Source organism: Schistocerca nitens, chromosome 3 (genome assembly GCF_023898315.1).
Source record: "Schistocerca nitens isolate TAMUIC-IGC-003100 chromosome 3, iqSchNite1.1, whole genome shotgun sequence".
Lineage (NCBI taxonomy): Eukaryota > Metazoa > Arthropoda > Insecta > Orthoptera > Acrididae > Schistocerca > Schistocerca nitens.
The window spans coordinates 695,752,322-695,765,803 of record NC_064616.1 but is presented as its reverse complement, the minus strand read 5'-3'; the positions used below and the strand labels follow the sequence as shown (position 1 = coordinate 695,765,803).

Here is a 13,482-nt window from a genome sequence, read left to right as displayed (position 1 = left end):
CGCACGCACGCGCGAGCGGGTGTGCGCGCGTGCAATGCAGACAAATTAAGAAGTGAAATATTTCCAGCTTATAGAATGGGGTTTGCTATCTTTGTGCAAAACATTATCGAGTCACGCAATTTTTAAAAGAAGATAGAGCCACCTTCATAGTGTAATGCAATAAACTAGTGCTCATAGTTATAAGTTTAAGATTTTTTTTTTTTTTACACTTTTGTGTGTGTCTCAGTCATACTGCTTTACTGATATGTTTACTGTTCCTTAGATCAACGCTTTACCTTTGTACCCAGTGGAAGAATAAAATTCTGGTTCTGGTACTACCACTGAAAGGTAAATACATAATAAATTGTAATAATCAGATTACCATCATCTGAAAAGATTATCTTCAGTTCACTAAATCAATGAATATTCCTGCAATATTATTACTTAAGCAGCTGGACATTCAACAATGGCGGGACTTGCCTCTTCATTAATTACCTCCTAGCTTGTTTGTAATTCAGATCCTTGGAGCCAGATCTTTCATATAAAATACAATTTTTGAAATGTCACCCTTAGACACAATAACAATAATCTTCTAATGTCTTCCCTACAACTGCTGACTAGCTCCAACAATTAGCTAAAATGAAATCAATCTATGATTGCAAATACCAGTTGTCTTTTTGCCCCCTCCCAGTAGATTTTGCCATTGATTAAATCTCTCTCTTGCACAGATATACAAGTCACACTAACTTTTCTTCCATTAATGGGCACATGAGCAGTATGGAATTATAGTCACAACTTATATTGGAATCGTGCTGAGGTGATATACAATATTCTAAATGATTACTCAAGTTTTTAACATAATCAGCTGACTGCAGATCAGTTAGACTTTTAAGAAACTATGTACTCACTGGCATGAAACACTACGAAGTACTAAGTCAAATTGAAGTATTTGAGAAACAAAGTGATTTATCCAAAACTTACTTTGACATTTTGCAAAAGAGCTCTCAGTGTTGTATACATGTAGCCTTGACTAAAATTGCCTGGTGAATGCTCCACAATATGCCTAATAGGGGAAATTCATATGGCAACAGCTTGTAGGCAAACATGGCCACTACCAGGGACTCTGTCACACCCATTAATGTTTTTTTTTTCTTTTTTTTCCACATTGGGAAGAAAAAAAAACACTGCCAGATCTGAGGTGCAAGATGGATGCAGAAGAGTCTTAGTCCCTTAACATAAAGTTCCAAGTTATCGCATTATTTTCAGAGGAACTTAAAATCCCATGTGCACTCGGGCAACTAAAGAACAACCATTGGAAAAATAAAACCTCACTTTTATCCATTTCAGCACTAATAGTTACATGTGGCTGCTAGAGAGCATCCATTCCTATATTTTTAGAATCTGTCACGTTTTTTGAGGTAGTTGCCACTTGATCTCTTCTTTACTGTGTGCATCTTGGGATACTTGAGAACAAAATGCTTAATTTCAACCTCTGTCCTTTAGTACTGTTTACACTTTGCTTACCAAACTGGAGAGCTACAGTGATTATGAGTTAGACATTGAATTTAGCAACTCGACATGAAGAAGAATGTGGTGTTACTTCATTAGAAACTGATAGTGACGACAGTTCGTCAGATGACCGACAGGTGCTTGCCAGTGGTACAAGAAATCTGTCCATTGTGCTCCAGCCAGCTCATTCAAGTTTTCCATTCACAGGAAACCATTGTGAAATATGTGGTTCAACTTCATATATGAACAGAAACTTGAAATTTTTAACTCATTATTTTGAGCATTAAAAGTTATCTTCTATATGTCTATATGTAATATAATTCATTATAGGGCTTTTACATTAATAAAAAATACTATTTTTTTTACATAGTTTGCAACAAAATCATGTATGTTAAGGGGTTAATTCAGAACACACTGAGAAATGATTTTACCTTTGCCAGTGCATATACATGCATGTTGTTGCAGTGTTTCTTTGAAGAAACTTCGGAACATGTGCTCTAACACAACCATTGTCAATTGTTGTCTTCTGAATTTCTTTACGCATGACTTTGTTTATGTGTCTACTTACAGAAATGAAAGTGAACATTGTCTGGACTACACTCTTTACTCACTTCACTTTAGATTTGGAGGAGGAAGGGGGGAGGGCGGATGTTGGTAGCATCATTGTTGAAGACTTACTTCATCTCTGTCAAATTAGAGAAACTGTGTTTCTTAAACATGTTAAATATCAGCTCCCAAAACACTTGATGGATGAAATGCCCTCAATCTAAAAATACAAAACTGCACTTTCTTCAGAAGCAGCTGCTGACAGTTTTACTGACTTTCATCACCACTAGTCTTAATTACGCATGACATATCGATGGATGATAAAATACTATCAATATGCCTCATTAAATCTAGGTAGAGGTGAGCAGTACAGCTCCTCCAGCCAGCAGGTCATTTGGGGACTGTCAGCTCATTGATTTAAGACCAAACAGACGCTAGCTCATTCTTACTTCTGTTCAACAGCTAATGTATTGTTCTCCATAGCTAGCTTAAGTATTGATGACTACTCTGCTCTGCCATTGTTGTTTGTAGATATTCTTTGGACTGATCATGTAATTTGTTCACAATGATTGGAACTGCTTGGGACCTGAGTATAGTGAGGCCCATCTACCACTGTAAGGTCTACATCTACCGTCTCTAATACCATTTCAGCAAAGTTGTTGCTTTCATCCCTGTCTACAAGTGATTCTCACCATCATAATCCAGGTTGTGTTAGTTCCTATTGATTTTATTTGTAGTCCTGAAAAATACACGAGATTAGTAACTTTATGAACTGAGCTCATTTATTCTGTGTTTCAGTGCAGTCAATAAATTGTTGATGGATAACATTTGTAATCCATGACCTATTTTGTGGAATTAATGAAAAATCTTGGCTGGAAAGCAGAATAATATCGAAAGTCCAAATATCTGTCACAAGATGGAGTCACTCTCAAAACACTTCTGAGTAACAAAAACTATAATATGAACTCAAGTTCAGCCCAATGACTACTAGCTAATGGCCACCACACAGGGTATGGTTAGGCAAGCTTTTCCAGAACTACACAACCCAGTCACACTAATGTGACCACCGCCTATTTAACCACTCACAGATGGCAGGCAGTAGCACTAGCAGTGGAGGGTAGATGAAGTGTGTCAGGGGGATGCAGAAAATAGTGCAGTCATTATTGTAATGCAGAAATGGAGCCATTTATCTCACTCCCAAAACAGAACAATCATTGGATTTCAGGCCAAGAGTGGAAGCACATCCAAAATGGCAAAGTCTGTAAGCTGTTCATGTGCCACTGCAGTTAAAGTATACTGTGCATTGCAAAATGGCACTATCCACAACTGGCACCCCGGCAAATGATGCGCGCAACTGTCAACCCATATAAAGTAAGGGATTGTCAACAGTGTCTCCTCAATGCCCGTTCAGTGAATGTTGCTGCATATGCACCCATGCTCACTGCTGCTCATTGGCAGAAAAGACTGCAATCTGCACACCAGTACCACAACTGGATGTCCAATGACTGACAAGTGGCCTTTTCAGCTGAATTCATCAAGCATATGATTACTGGTGTGTATGACATGAAACATCTCAAAGCAAACACCCGGTGATAATCATTCAAAGGGTCCAGGCTGGAGAAGGGAGTACTATGGTCTCGGGAATGTTTTTGTGGCATTCCCTGGGTGATTGTTGTCATTTTTAAAGGAACAATGGATCAACACAGGTATTCATCTATCCTCTGTGACCATGTCCACCCCTAGATGCTGTCTGTTTTTCCTTGGCACAATTCCATCTACCAGCAGGACAATGAAATGTGACACTTCACCGTGTACATGCATGGTTTGAAGAGCACCAGGATGAATTTACCATGACGCCCTGGTCACTAAATGCCCCAGATTTACACCCAATCAAGACCCTATGGCAGCACCTCGATCAGGCTGTATGTGCTGTGGATCCTCAACTGAGTAACCTAGAACAGATGGCCATGGAGTTGGTATGGCTCCACATCCTTGTCAGTACCTTCCAGAACCCCCACTGACACTCCTGTTGCAGAGGTCCATGCTGTGAAAGGTGGTTGTTCAGGATTTGCACAAGTGGTCACAAGATAAGTGAGATCACAGGTAAATCACAGTGTTTCAAATGTTTGCACAATTTCATAGAATTTTCTGTTATTCCACTCACCCTTGCACATGCACAAAGTGCATGCAATCTAAAGTAGAAGTATTTGTTGTTCAACATGCATTTTTTAAAATTTAGATATTGTAAATTGTGGAAGCTTATGTGTAGTAACACCCCAACATACTAACTGTGCTTCAGCATTCTAATAGATCAATGACAATTATTTTAATGAAGAATGACTTTTTACCATGGCATTGCATGGTGTCATGTAATAATGTCATCACAAATTATAACATTCAGTTCAATTTTTATTTCACCTGGTTCTCCTACATCCAACAATGCATTATGATACAGGCATCATCGTACAAGATGCAATGCCATGCATTATGATACAGGTATCTTCATACAAGCTGCAATGCCATCGTAAAAAGTCATTCTTCATGAAAATAATTGTCATTGATCTATTAGAATGCTGCAGCATAGCTATTGGCCACTTTCATGATTGGTGAAGCACAATGACTTCCACTGGATGCTCACAGAGACTATGTGCTAAGTGTTTCCCTTAACATTGTCTGTTTATATACCTCATCAAACATTCAGGAGGCACTGAAAGGCACAGATATAAGTATTAACTCTGCATTTGTCACTTAGCATATCCTGATCTGCTTCAGGTTTCTAGTAATACTTTGTTCTGTTCTAGCAATTCCTTTAAAAGTTACAGTCACAAATGTCTTCTGCTATAATATTTTATGATGCTTGTATGGTGTAATTGTGCACAAAAAGAGAGAAAATACAATCTCATTTAAATTAAACAATGTGGTTGTAGCTTACATGATATTTTATTTTATTTGAGGAACATAATGCAAAAAGGCGTCATTCTCTTGGAGCAATGTGAATAATATTATAGTTATATTTGTTGAAGTCTTAACAAAAATTAGAGAGTTAAACATTTAGGACTTGTAAAAATATCTGAGCATATGTGAATGTAACACAAACATGTATCCTTTTTTAACTCTTCAGAAATGTTTTACCTTTAAGCTTTCCCATTGGCAGAACATTTACATAAAGGTCATTTACACTGTCATGAGTCTCAATATATTAGCAATTTCACTGCTGTGGGCACACTAACACCGTTGTGTTACAGATATAGTACAATTACTCCCACAGCCACGGTAAAGATGCTAGTAACATACGAAAATCTAGTACAGATCAAAGAAGTTCTCAAGAATACTGGGCTAGCACAGACTTAATAACGCATTTTTTTTCTTTGTTTTTTTTTACAGCTGTGACGTGCTGACTGAGTGATGCTTACCTGTCAAAAATAGGGCTCAAATGGAATGCAAAAATAAATAAATAAAAAATAAAAAAATTATTCCACCCTTTTCAATAGCAAAACAAAAAGCTTTGCATTAACACCAGTTTCACCCTCTCCCTTACTTTCATTTTCATATTCATACTTAATCTTAAATGGCATCGCTTACCTTCGTAGCTAGAGTCATGGATGTACAAGTTTCAGCTTGCCCAGCCCTTGTCCTTTGTGCTGGCCTGTGCAGGCCACAGTCTAGTCTGTCTGGCCCACCAGGTTTCTCGCCACTGTCAGTGGGTCAGTAGGCTGGCCTATCTGACGGCTGTCTCACCAGCCCACTGCATTGTGCACTCTGCTCTCGATATTCATTGCTGCAGCATGTCTATATTACTGCAGTGCAAGTTGCATATGTCTGCCAAATCCTGAACTTTAAGAGGTAAAAGTTTTACTTCGACACTGTGTGCTATGCGAGTCCTGCCATGCGTCAATGCATTGTGGTTGTCAGATTCCACACTTCAAGAATGCAATGCATTAATTTCGTCAATGTATGCTCACTTGCATGACTTGGAAAGAAGTATTATAATTAAATGAATCTTTACAGAGTAAAGGTATGGTGTAATTGTTATTCCTTTGACACATAAACTTCTAATCATAAAAAATACCTTTGTGGGTACTCTAACTGGTTGTAAGTAAAACAAATGTATGAACTGGCACTACAGGGAAACACCCATCTATTAAAACCACTGTCAACCTGACACTGTACAATTAATCAAAACTACAAGTCAAGGTAACAATAGTGCTTTGCAGACAGAGACAGAATGTAATGCAGCAGAGACAACAGACTGGCCCATCAAATAAACAACTAGGAGGGCTGGGAAAGTGACAGGCCAGCAATGTACTCAGTTGTATAATATGGCAAGTCAGCTACACTGGCCCATTTACCATGCAGGCCACGTTTTAAGACACGGGCTGAAACCTGCACTGTGCACAACTCTACTCGTAGCATACAGTTAAAGATTTAACAACTCTCACTATATTACTGAGGTACACAATAGCACAATTACTTATTTAGAGACTTTTCAAGAGAGATTTTCCTCATTATGAACATGCCCCACACTGAGTATGGACAATTTCAGATTATGTAGTCAACATCTACAACAGAAAAGAAAAATTTTTTCCTATAACCTCTCACATGTTTTCACTTATACATCACTGTTCCAGATATGCTTACGACATTTGTCCTTTCTGCTCTACCGTAAAAAAACTGTCAGCTGTGGTTCTACAACTTATAAATTCTGTCGCCATGAGTATTTAACTCAATAACTTCATAGAAGACGAAACATAAATATACTAAATAACTAATGGCAACTCACTTTATCATCAAAATGGTTCTACCATATCACATAATCAGTTATGATTTGATTTGATTTATTAATTTATTCAGAATATTTTAAAAACCAATGACTTTTTTTTTTTTTTTTTTTTTTACAGAAAAGCAGATACAGGTAGGATTGGGCTGTAACGTTTCTCTGATTCATTATCATGCAACATCAAATTTCATTTATCAGACATCATAATCAATAATTAATAAAGCAAAAGAAATTACCTCATTCCACAAAAGTAGAGATATTCCACACACACAGGTAACAAACCCCAAAAGAAGGGAAAACCATGTTCCTTTCCGTTTTATTCTCGCATTATGAGCACGGTGTGAACCCATCTGTTGACGGGGCATAGTAGCAGGGTGCTAACAACAAACAGAAAATATTATACCACATTAAAATGCTTTAGCATGAAATAATAAAAAGAAAATTTTCAAAACTACCTTCATACCATAAAATTAACAATACTACAGTAGACTGCGATATCAGTTCAGTTGCATCATATAGCAGCAAAATATTTCAAGGCTAGTTTCCTCACTTTGGCTGCTGTTTACACAGCTGCACTGTGACAAATCAAACGTTTCACAGTGTGTTTCTTCTCACATTAGGATTTAAGAAACACTAAAAATAAAATACAAGTAGAGGGAAACAATCAGTTTTGGACTTAACTGTAGGATACTTCACAGTATTTGGAGGGATTTGAGGTGAATATGAGGAAAAAGCTCTACCAGAAACAAAATTTAACATACTTCTGACAAACAAACATAACTTCAGCATCGTAACTGCTGTACCACCTCTCACATGGAGAGGAAAGGGGGGGGGGGGGGGGGGGGGGGAGATTATATATGCATGCAGCTATGCACTTGTCTCGGCCAATAAAGAGATGTAGTCATACTACTCGAGAACTGCAACAGAAAGAAGAATAAAATAAATAATGAAAGTATTAAGCAATGTCATCAATACATAAAAAGAAGTTTAAATACAAATTCCCAATAATCTATTTTCACTGCTACATAACTACACTAAACAATACTACAAGAAAACAGAAAAAAAATCACACATAAGGATTAGAAAACTCAACAGAAATGCTTCTTCCTTTTTGTTTCTAGAGCCATCATTGGATAACACCAAAATGTTATTAGGCATTTAAATCCAAGACTGAAATCTGAGAATGGGACAGAAGTAATGAACAAGTCATTGCCGTTTTTTAAAAGCTAGTACAGAAGGCTGGAGAGAAAATTTGCTTTTAACTGTTCAAAGGATTGTAATTAGACTTTAATAAAGCACTACAAGTAAGTAAAGTAATTTATTCAGCATTTTCTGTTTTTCGTATACTAATTTACAACTGAATGCAAATATCTTCCTCAAAATAACACTTGCTTCAGTCTAAAACTCATCAACTGTACTGATTCAAAAGTTGAAATTATTGAGACCAATTAGCATTCAGTATTTTTTGTAAGTTGGGCAACTTACTTTGTAGTGTTTTCACATAACACTGATTTATGATCGCTCTCTTTTTTCAACTTACAAGTACGCCTCTTCCATTCCAACTGATGGATTTTTCTTTAACTTGCTTCTTTCTGTTTTGCTCCAGTTTTCAATCCTGTGACTGGATAATAGTTTATAGTGCTAAAAAAGTCTAAATAATAAAATTCACAGTATTTACCTACAAAAGCTAAATATAGACTTAACCATTCTAGTATGCAAGAAAATAGGAATAAAGTTGTTTACATACATTCCACCATGCTGTATCACAATTCTGCGCATTCCAAAGCATATCATTCCACCGTGTGATTTAATGTACTGCATTCATTCAGAACGGCTTACACTCAAACTGAGATACAGCAAATGTTACACTACTGAAAAACAAATAAAATTTTACTACATCTTCTAAGGCAGACAGGAACTTGCTTATAATTCCACTGCAAGTAAAAACAGTGGCAAATCTTCCCCAGAAAAACAGTCCAACAAATAATGGCACTTAATTAGTCTACAGTAATACATTTACTGAAAAAGAATTTACTGGTACTTACCATTCATTTGCAGCAAATTTTTAAGGTATTCATTTACAATTGCTCTCATTACAAAGTCCCGTGTCATTCCATTGATTAGACATTGTACATATAGCAAAATCTCAAAGGATAGCCAGCCAGTCTAAGCATATTCTACAATTCTTATGCATAATTTTATTTCAAACAGCTGTTTCTTTCAAACATTTTCCCAAGTTTACTTCTTACACCTTCCCAGGGCCTATGTGCCTGCGAACTATGGGATCTGACTACCCAAGCCACCATGTTAAGCTAATAGGGAATGAGAGAAACACATCACACTGTGGTCAATGGTGCATCTTTGAGGGCAGGGTGCAGAGTATATGCTCTCTTGTACTTAACCTTCAAACAGAACAGACAGCTTCTGCTGCCAGCCTCTGCTCACCAAGACCAGCCACCAGCCACATGAACTTTTAACAGCCTTCTCTCCCCCTCTCTATTCTATAAAGTTTTTTCCAAACCTCTAAGACCTGCAGTCCATATTGTCTACCTCCACAGGGCAAGCCCTTCTGTATTCCGAGTACTGAGAATATACTCCAGTTCAATGAAGTTTACTCTTTAATTTCATAAACCACTCCCCTCCCCCCCCCCCTCCCCCCAATCTGAACCTGACCATGATCCCCTCCTTTTACTCCTACACAGAAATTACTTCAAACGCACATGGAAGGGTGCTCACTATGTGGCAAAATCTACAGAAAGAAAGAGTGATGTAGAAGGAGGGACCCAAAAATACCTAAAATTCCTTTTCCATGGGTGAAGGGGCGACAGTGGCATTGGCTACATAGTGGTTTGAATCAACCAACCATATGTTATCAATGCAAAATGGTTCAAATGGCTCTGAGCACTGTGGGACTTAACTGCTGAGGTCATCAGTCCCCTAGAACTTAGAACTACTTAAACCTAACTAACCTAAGGACATCACACACACCCATGCCCAAGGCAGGATTTGAACCTACGACCGTAGCGGTCGCACGGTTCCAGACTGTAGAGCCTAGAACCGTTCGGCCACCCCGGCCGGCTTATCAATGCAGAAATGTAAGTTAGATCATAGTGCTTTTTTTTCATAATCCAGGGATTTTGTTTCACCTTTTCTGTCTCCTAAGAATACTTACCTTTCAGGTCTACATCTAGGGAACAGGACAAAGTTACAAAGGAACAGAGCCACTAAAAAGTGTGAGTACGAATCTGTAACTGTTGTCTTTTCATTGCGGTGAAGAGTTGGGATGAACACATAGGACTTCCTGACTCTTTTGAATATTCCTTAGAACAGATTGGCACGGAGTTAACCTGCATTGTGGATGTTCCAAGGGCAGACTACTTCAATCCTCAATTAGAGGACATGCATAGCCTCGTTTTCTAACCTTTGGCTTATGATTTGTTACTATCTGGTGGAACACTTTGGACCAAGTAGGGCTACTGTGAAGAGAATGTCACAAGAATGTAAAGGATTTATTACTCAATTACAGCACCAAAATAAAGGCATTGTGCTATCTTCTTGGATTTGTGGTTTTTTTAATCTATAATAACCCAATCTCATTTCTTAGATATTATCATAATTTTTGTCCCAGGATTCTTCAAGAGTCACTGCATACTATGTGTGTCAAAATTTTAAGTGTGCAGTGCACACTTATGTATAAAATTAAAAACTTATTTCTATTAAATGTCTTATTACAATCAAAATCAGTTTCAGTATTACACTTGTTCTATTAACATATTACTTTTCAATAAATGAACACATCTTTTATTCATTTCAGGCTACTTTCTGCTTTTTCATGGGTCTATGGTGAATTCATCTGCCAACCGGACCTATATGAAGCATAAATTTATATTGGTATTTATATTTGAAACAGTATTTTTATTATTTAAGAGTACTGCGTGATCAACTATGTTGCCAAACTGCAAACAGAAGCCTGTATGAGGCACTACACAATTTGGGCACGGAAATTCATCAGAAAAACTCAAATACATTATAATTCACATAAGCAAACTTACAGGCAAACTTTAACAAAACAGGACAGAGAATCTTGGCAACATTCATGGATAAAAAATAACATTTGAAGAATAGCATGTACAAGAGCATGATAAATTTATGTAACTGCTTAAGCATGGCCAGTAACCAGTGACAAGAGAAATTCATAGAAAAACGGGCAAATGTTTACTTTAGTGGGGATATCGCTTACATGCCATGGTTATGTTAATACTTGTCCAAGATCAGTAAGAGCGGAGAGGCACCTTCAATCCTACATTTAAGAACAACATATAAAGTAAGTATTTTTTGTTAATATTCCTGTCAACTAGTTAAATTTACCTGATGGGGGAAAGAAACTGCCATGCCCTTTCAAAGGAATCCCCCAGGCATTTGTCTTAAACGTTTAGGGAATTCATGAAAAACCTAAATCTGGATGGGCATACAGTGATTTGAAACATCACCACCCTGAACATGAGTCCAGTGTGTCAGCACTGCACTCACTCGATAGGGGCAGGAAGTTTCCTTAATAAGCACAACAAGATTTAAGAAATCATGTATACCAACATAACATGTGTGGGCTACAACCAGCTAAGAAATGCCTGAAAGATTATCGAAATAAACCTGGTAAAAATTGAAGGACATCTCTGCAAAAATTGTAGTCCATCACAATAAAACCAATCCCCCTCCCTAACAGACATTAAACTATTAATAATCACACAAAGGTAGCACTGATGTTAATATTTGTCATATTCATAGATGATAACTTTCTACCTTCCTACATTGTGCCTAAGCCACAGTCCTTGTTAACTACCTGGCCCAGCAACAGGGATGAAAGAAAGTTATGAGAAAAAAACAACTGCACTGGAATTGTTATGTTTGAATGTCTTTGCACCCTGGGCTCAAGAATTAAACTGACAATGTGGTTGCAGGTGACAACTGCAATTTCACTTTTCCACTGGTATCACTTAGCAATACTTGGATGATGATGATGATGATGATGATGACAATGATAGTTTATTTTCTCATTTGCCATTTGCTAGTGTCAGCCCATGGATTTTGGAATTCAATGTCTGATGAAATGATACTGATGCCAGTTCCTTACATAAAAGCTTGGGTCAGAAATCTCTCTTCCCAATCCAACAAAATAAGATTTCCCTTCACTACTGAAAACATTATGGAAAAGAAACAACCAAATTTGAAGAACTAAGTGTTACCAGCTTTTGCAGTTACAGGTCTCATTATATTTCAGTTGGGGCATGTTCCAAATATAAGCTACCAAAGAAATCTGACAACCACTACTAGCAATTCAAGTAATGAAGACATCAACCCTGAAAGTGACACATTTGGGTATATTTGTGATGAGTCAGTAATGACTGTCATAAGTGTCGCAAGAACGAAAAAAATAAGTGCTGAAATTGGGAACACACAAGATATGATTAAAGGAAAAATATTCAATTTTGTGGGACAAGTTTTATCTGAAAATGATTAATTTTTGACAGTAAAAGGAAACTTATGTGGCTCTGGAAGTAGCTGCAGTAATACTCCAAAGTAAAGGATGTTACTGAGCATGGTTGGTGCATTTCAAATATTTTACCCGAGTCAATCACGGACAGAAGAGGTCAACTAAGGACTTCTAGGTGACAGGCTATGGTTGATATGTAAAACTTTCCCCTAACATTTCAATTCCACCTGAGGATGGCTCCCGCAACCGGAGATGAAACATTAGGGGAAAGTTTCACACATTTTCAGCCCAGAAGTTTTAAAAAGAAGTTAATACCAGCCAGTAAAGCCTTCATTCTATGATCAAGATTGGGACTGGTCTTTTAGTAGAAACCATCCTGGTATTTTCTTTAAGTAATTTATGGAAAGCATAGGAAACCTAAATCAGGATAGCTGGATGGAGACTAGTGTCTCCATACTCCTGGGTACTATGCCACACTGTTGTGAACAACGCAACCCCATTCAGCTTAACCCTAGTGTTCAATACTGTTTTGCAAAGAAGTTGTTTAATAATGTAATAAGATGGCTCTACAATGTTAATTCATTTCTTACAGATCACTGCACAAATTGTACACACATTATTTCATAATGAACACGATATGCACTATCAGTTGACATTTGGACCATGGTGGAAATTTGTAATTTTTTTGGTATCTGCACAGGAAATTCATTTCCTTTTTGTACCTTTCTTTTTTCCATAAAAATTGAGCAATCCCTGTTCAGCCAGAAGAACTGGTGCACACTTGTAGGCTAATTAGTGTGCTTCTGGCACATGCCACCTAGCTATACACAGTAAATCACCTAAAATTATTGCAGAAATGGAAAGTGCTATTGATCTGCAGTTTGGATTGGTAGTCGAGGGTTCATACTTTTAGCTAATCAACAGATTGTAATAAAACTTACAAAGTGTATTTTTTGTGCATACATACTTTTTTTTTAATTGAACTATGCCTATTGACAATAACAAACTAAAAGTAGGGTAAATTAGAATGTCAGTGGTGTTTGTTGCAGAAGTCTAGTGTGAGTCATTTACGAGATCTCATTTTCAAAAGTTTCGACACTGACACTTGTGCGTGCCATTCAACCTGCGTAATTGCTAGGTTGCGTGTTCCTGGAGTTAGTGTGCGATGGTCCAATCAGTA

At 37.3% G+C, this 13,482-nt stretch overlaps 1 protein-coding gene across 4 annotated transcripts in view; it reads right to left on the bottom strand.

Annotated features, from left to right (window-relative positions):
• LOC126248667 (transmembrane protein 43 homolog) overlaps nucleotides 1-13,482 on the bottom strand; it is a 224,113-nt gene that overhangs the window by 198,239 nt on the left and 12,392 nt on the right. For 3 of the 4 annotated variants that reach the window (XM_049949887.1, XM_049949888.1, XM_049949890.1), the window contains exon 2: nucleotides 7,048-7,188. In XM_049949887.1, the coding sequence (XP_049805844.1) occupies nucleotides 7,048-7,176 (129 nt within the window). In that variant the 5' untranslated portion in view covers nucleotides 7,177-7,188. Of the gene's footprint in view, nucleotides 1-7,047; nucleotides 7,189-7,274; nucleotides 7,787-13,482 lie in introns of those variants that run through there. The other variant, XM_049949886.1, reaches the window with a different exon arrangement.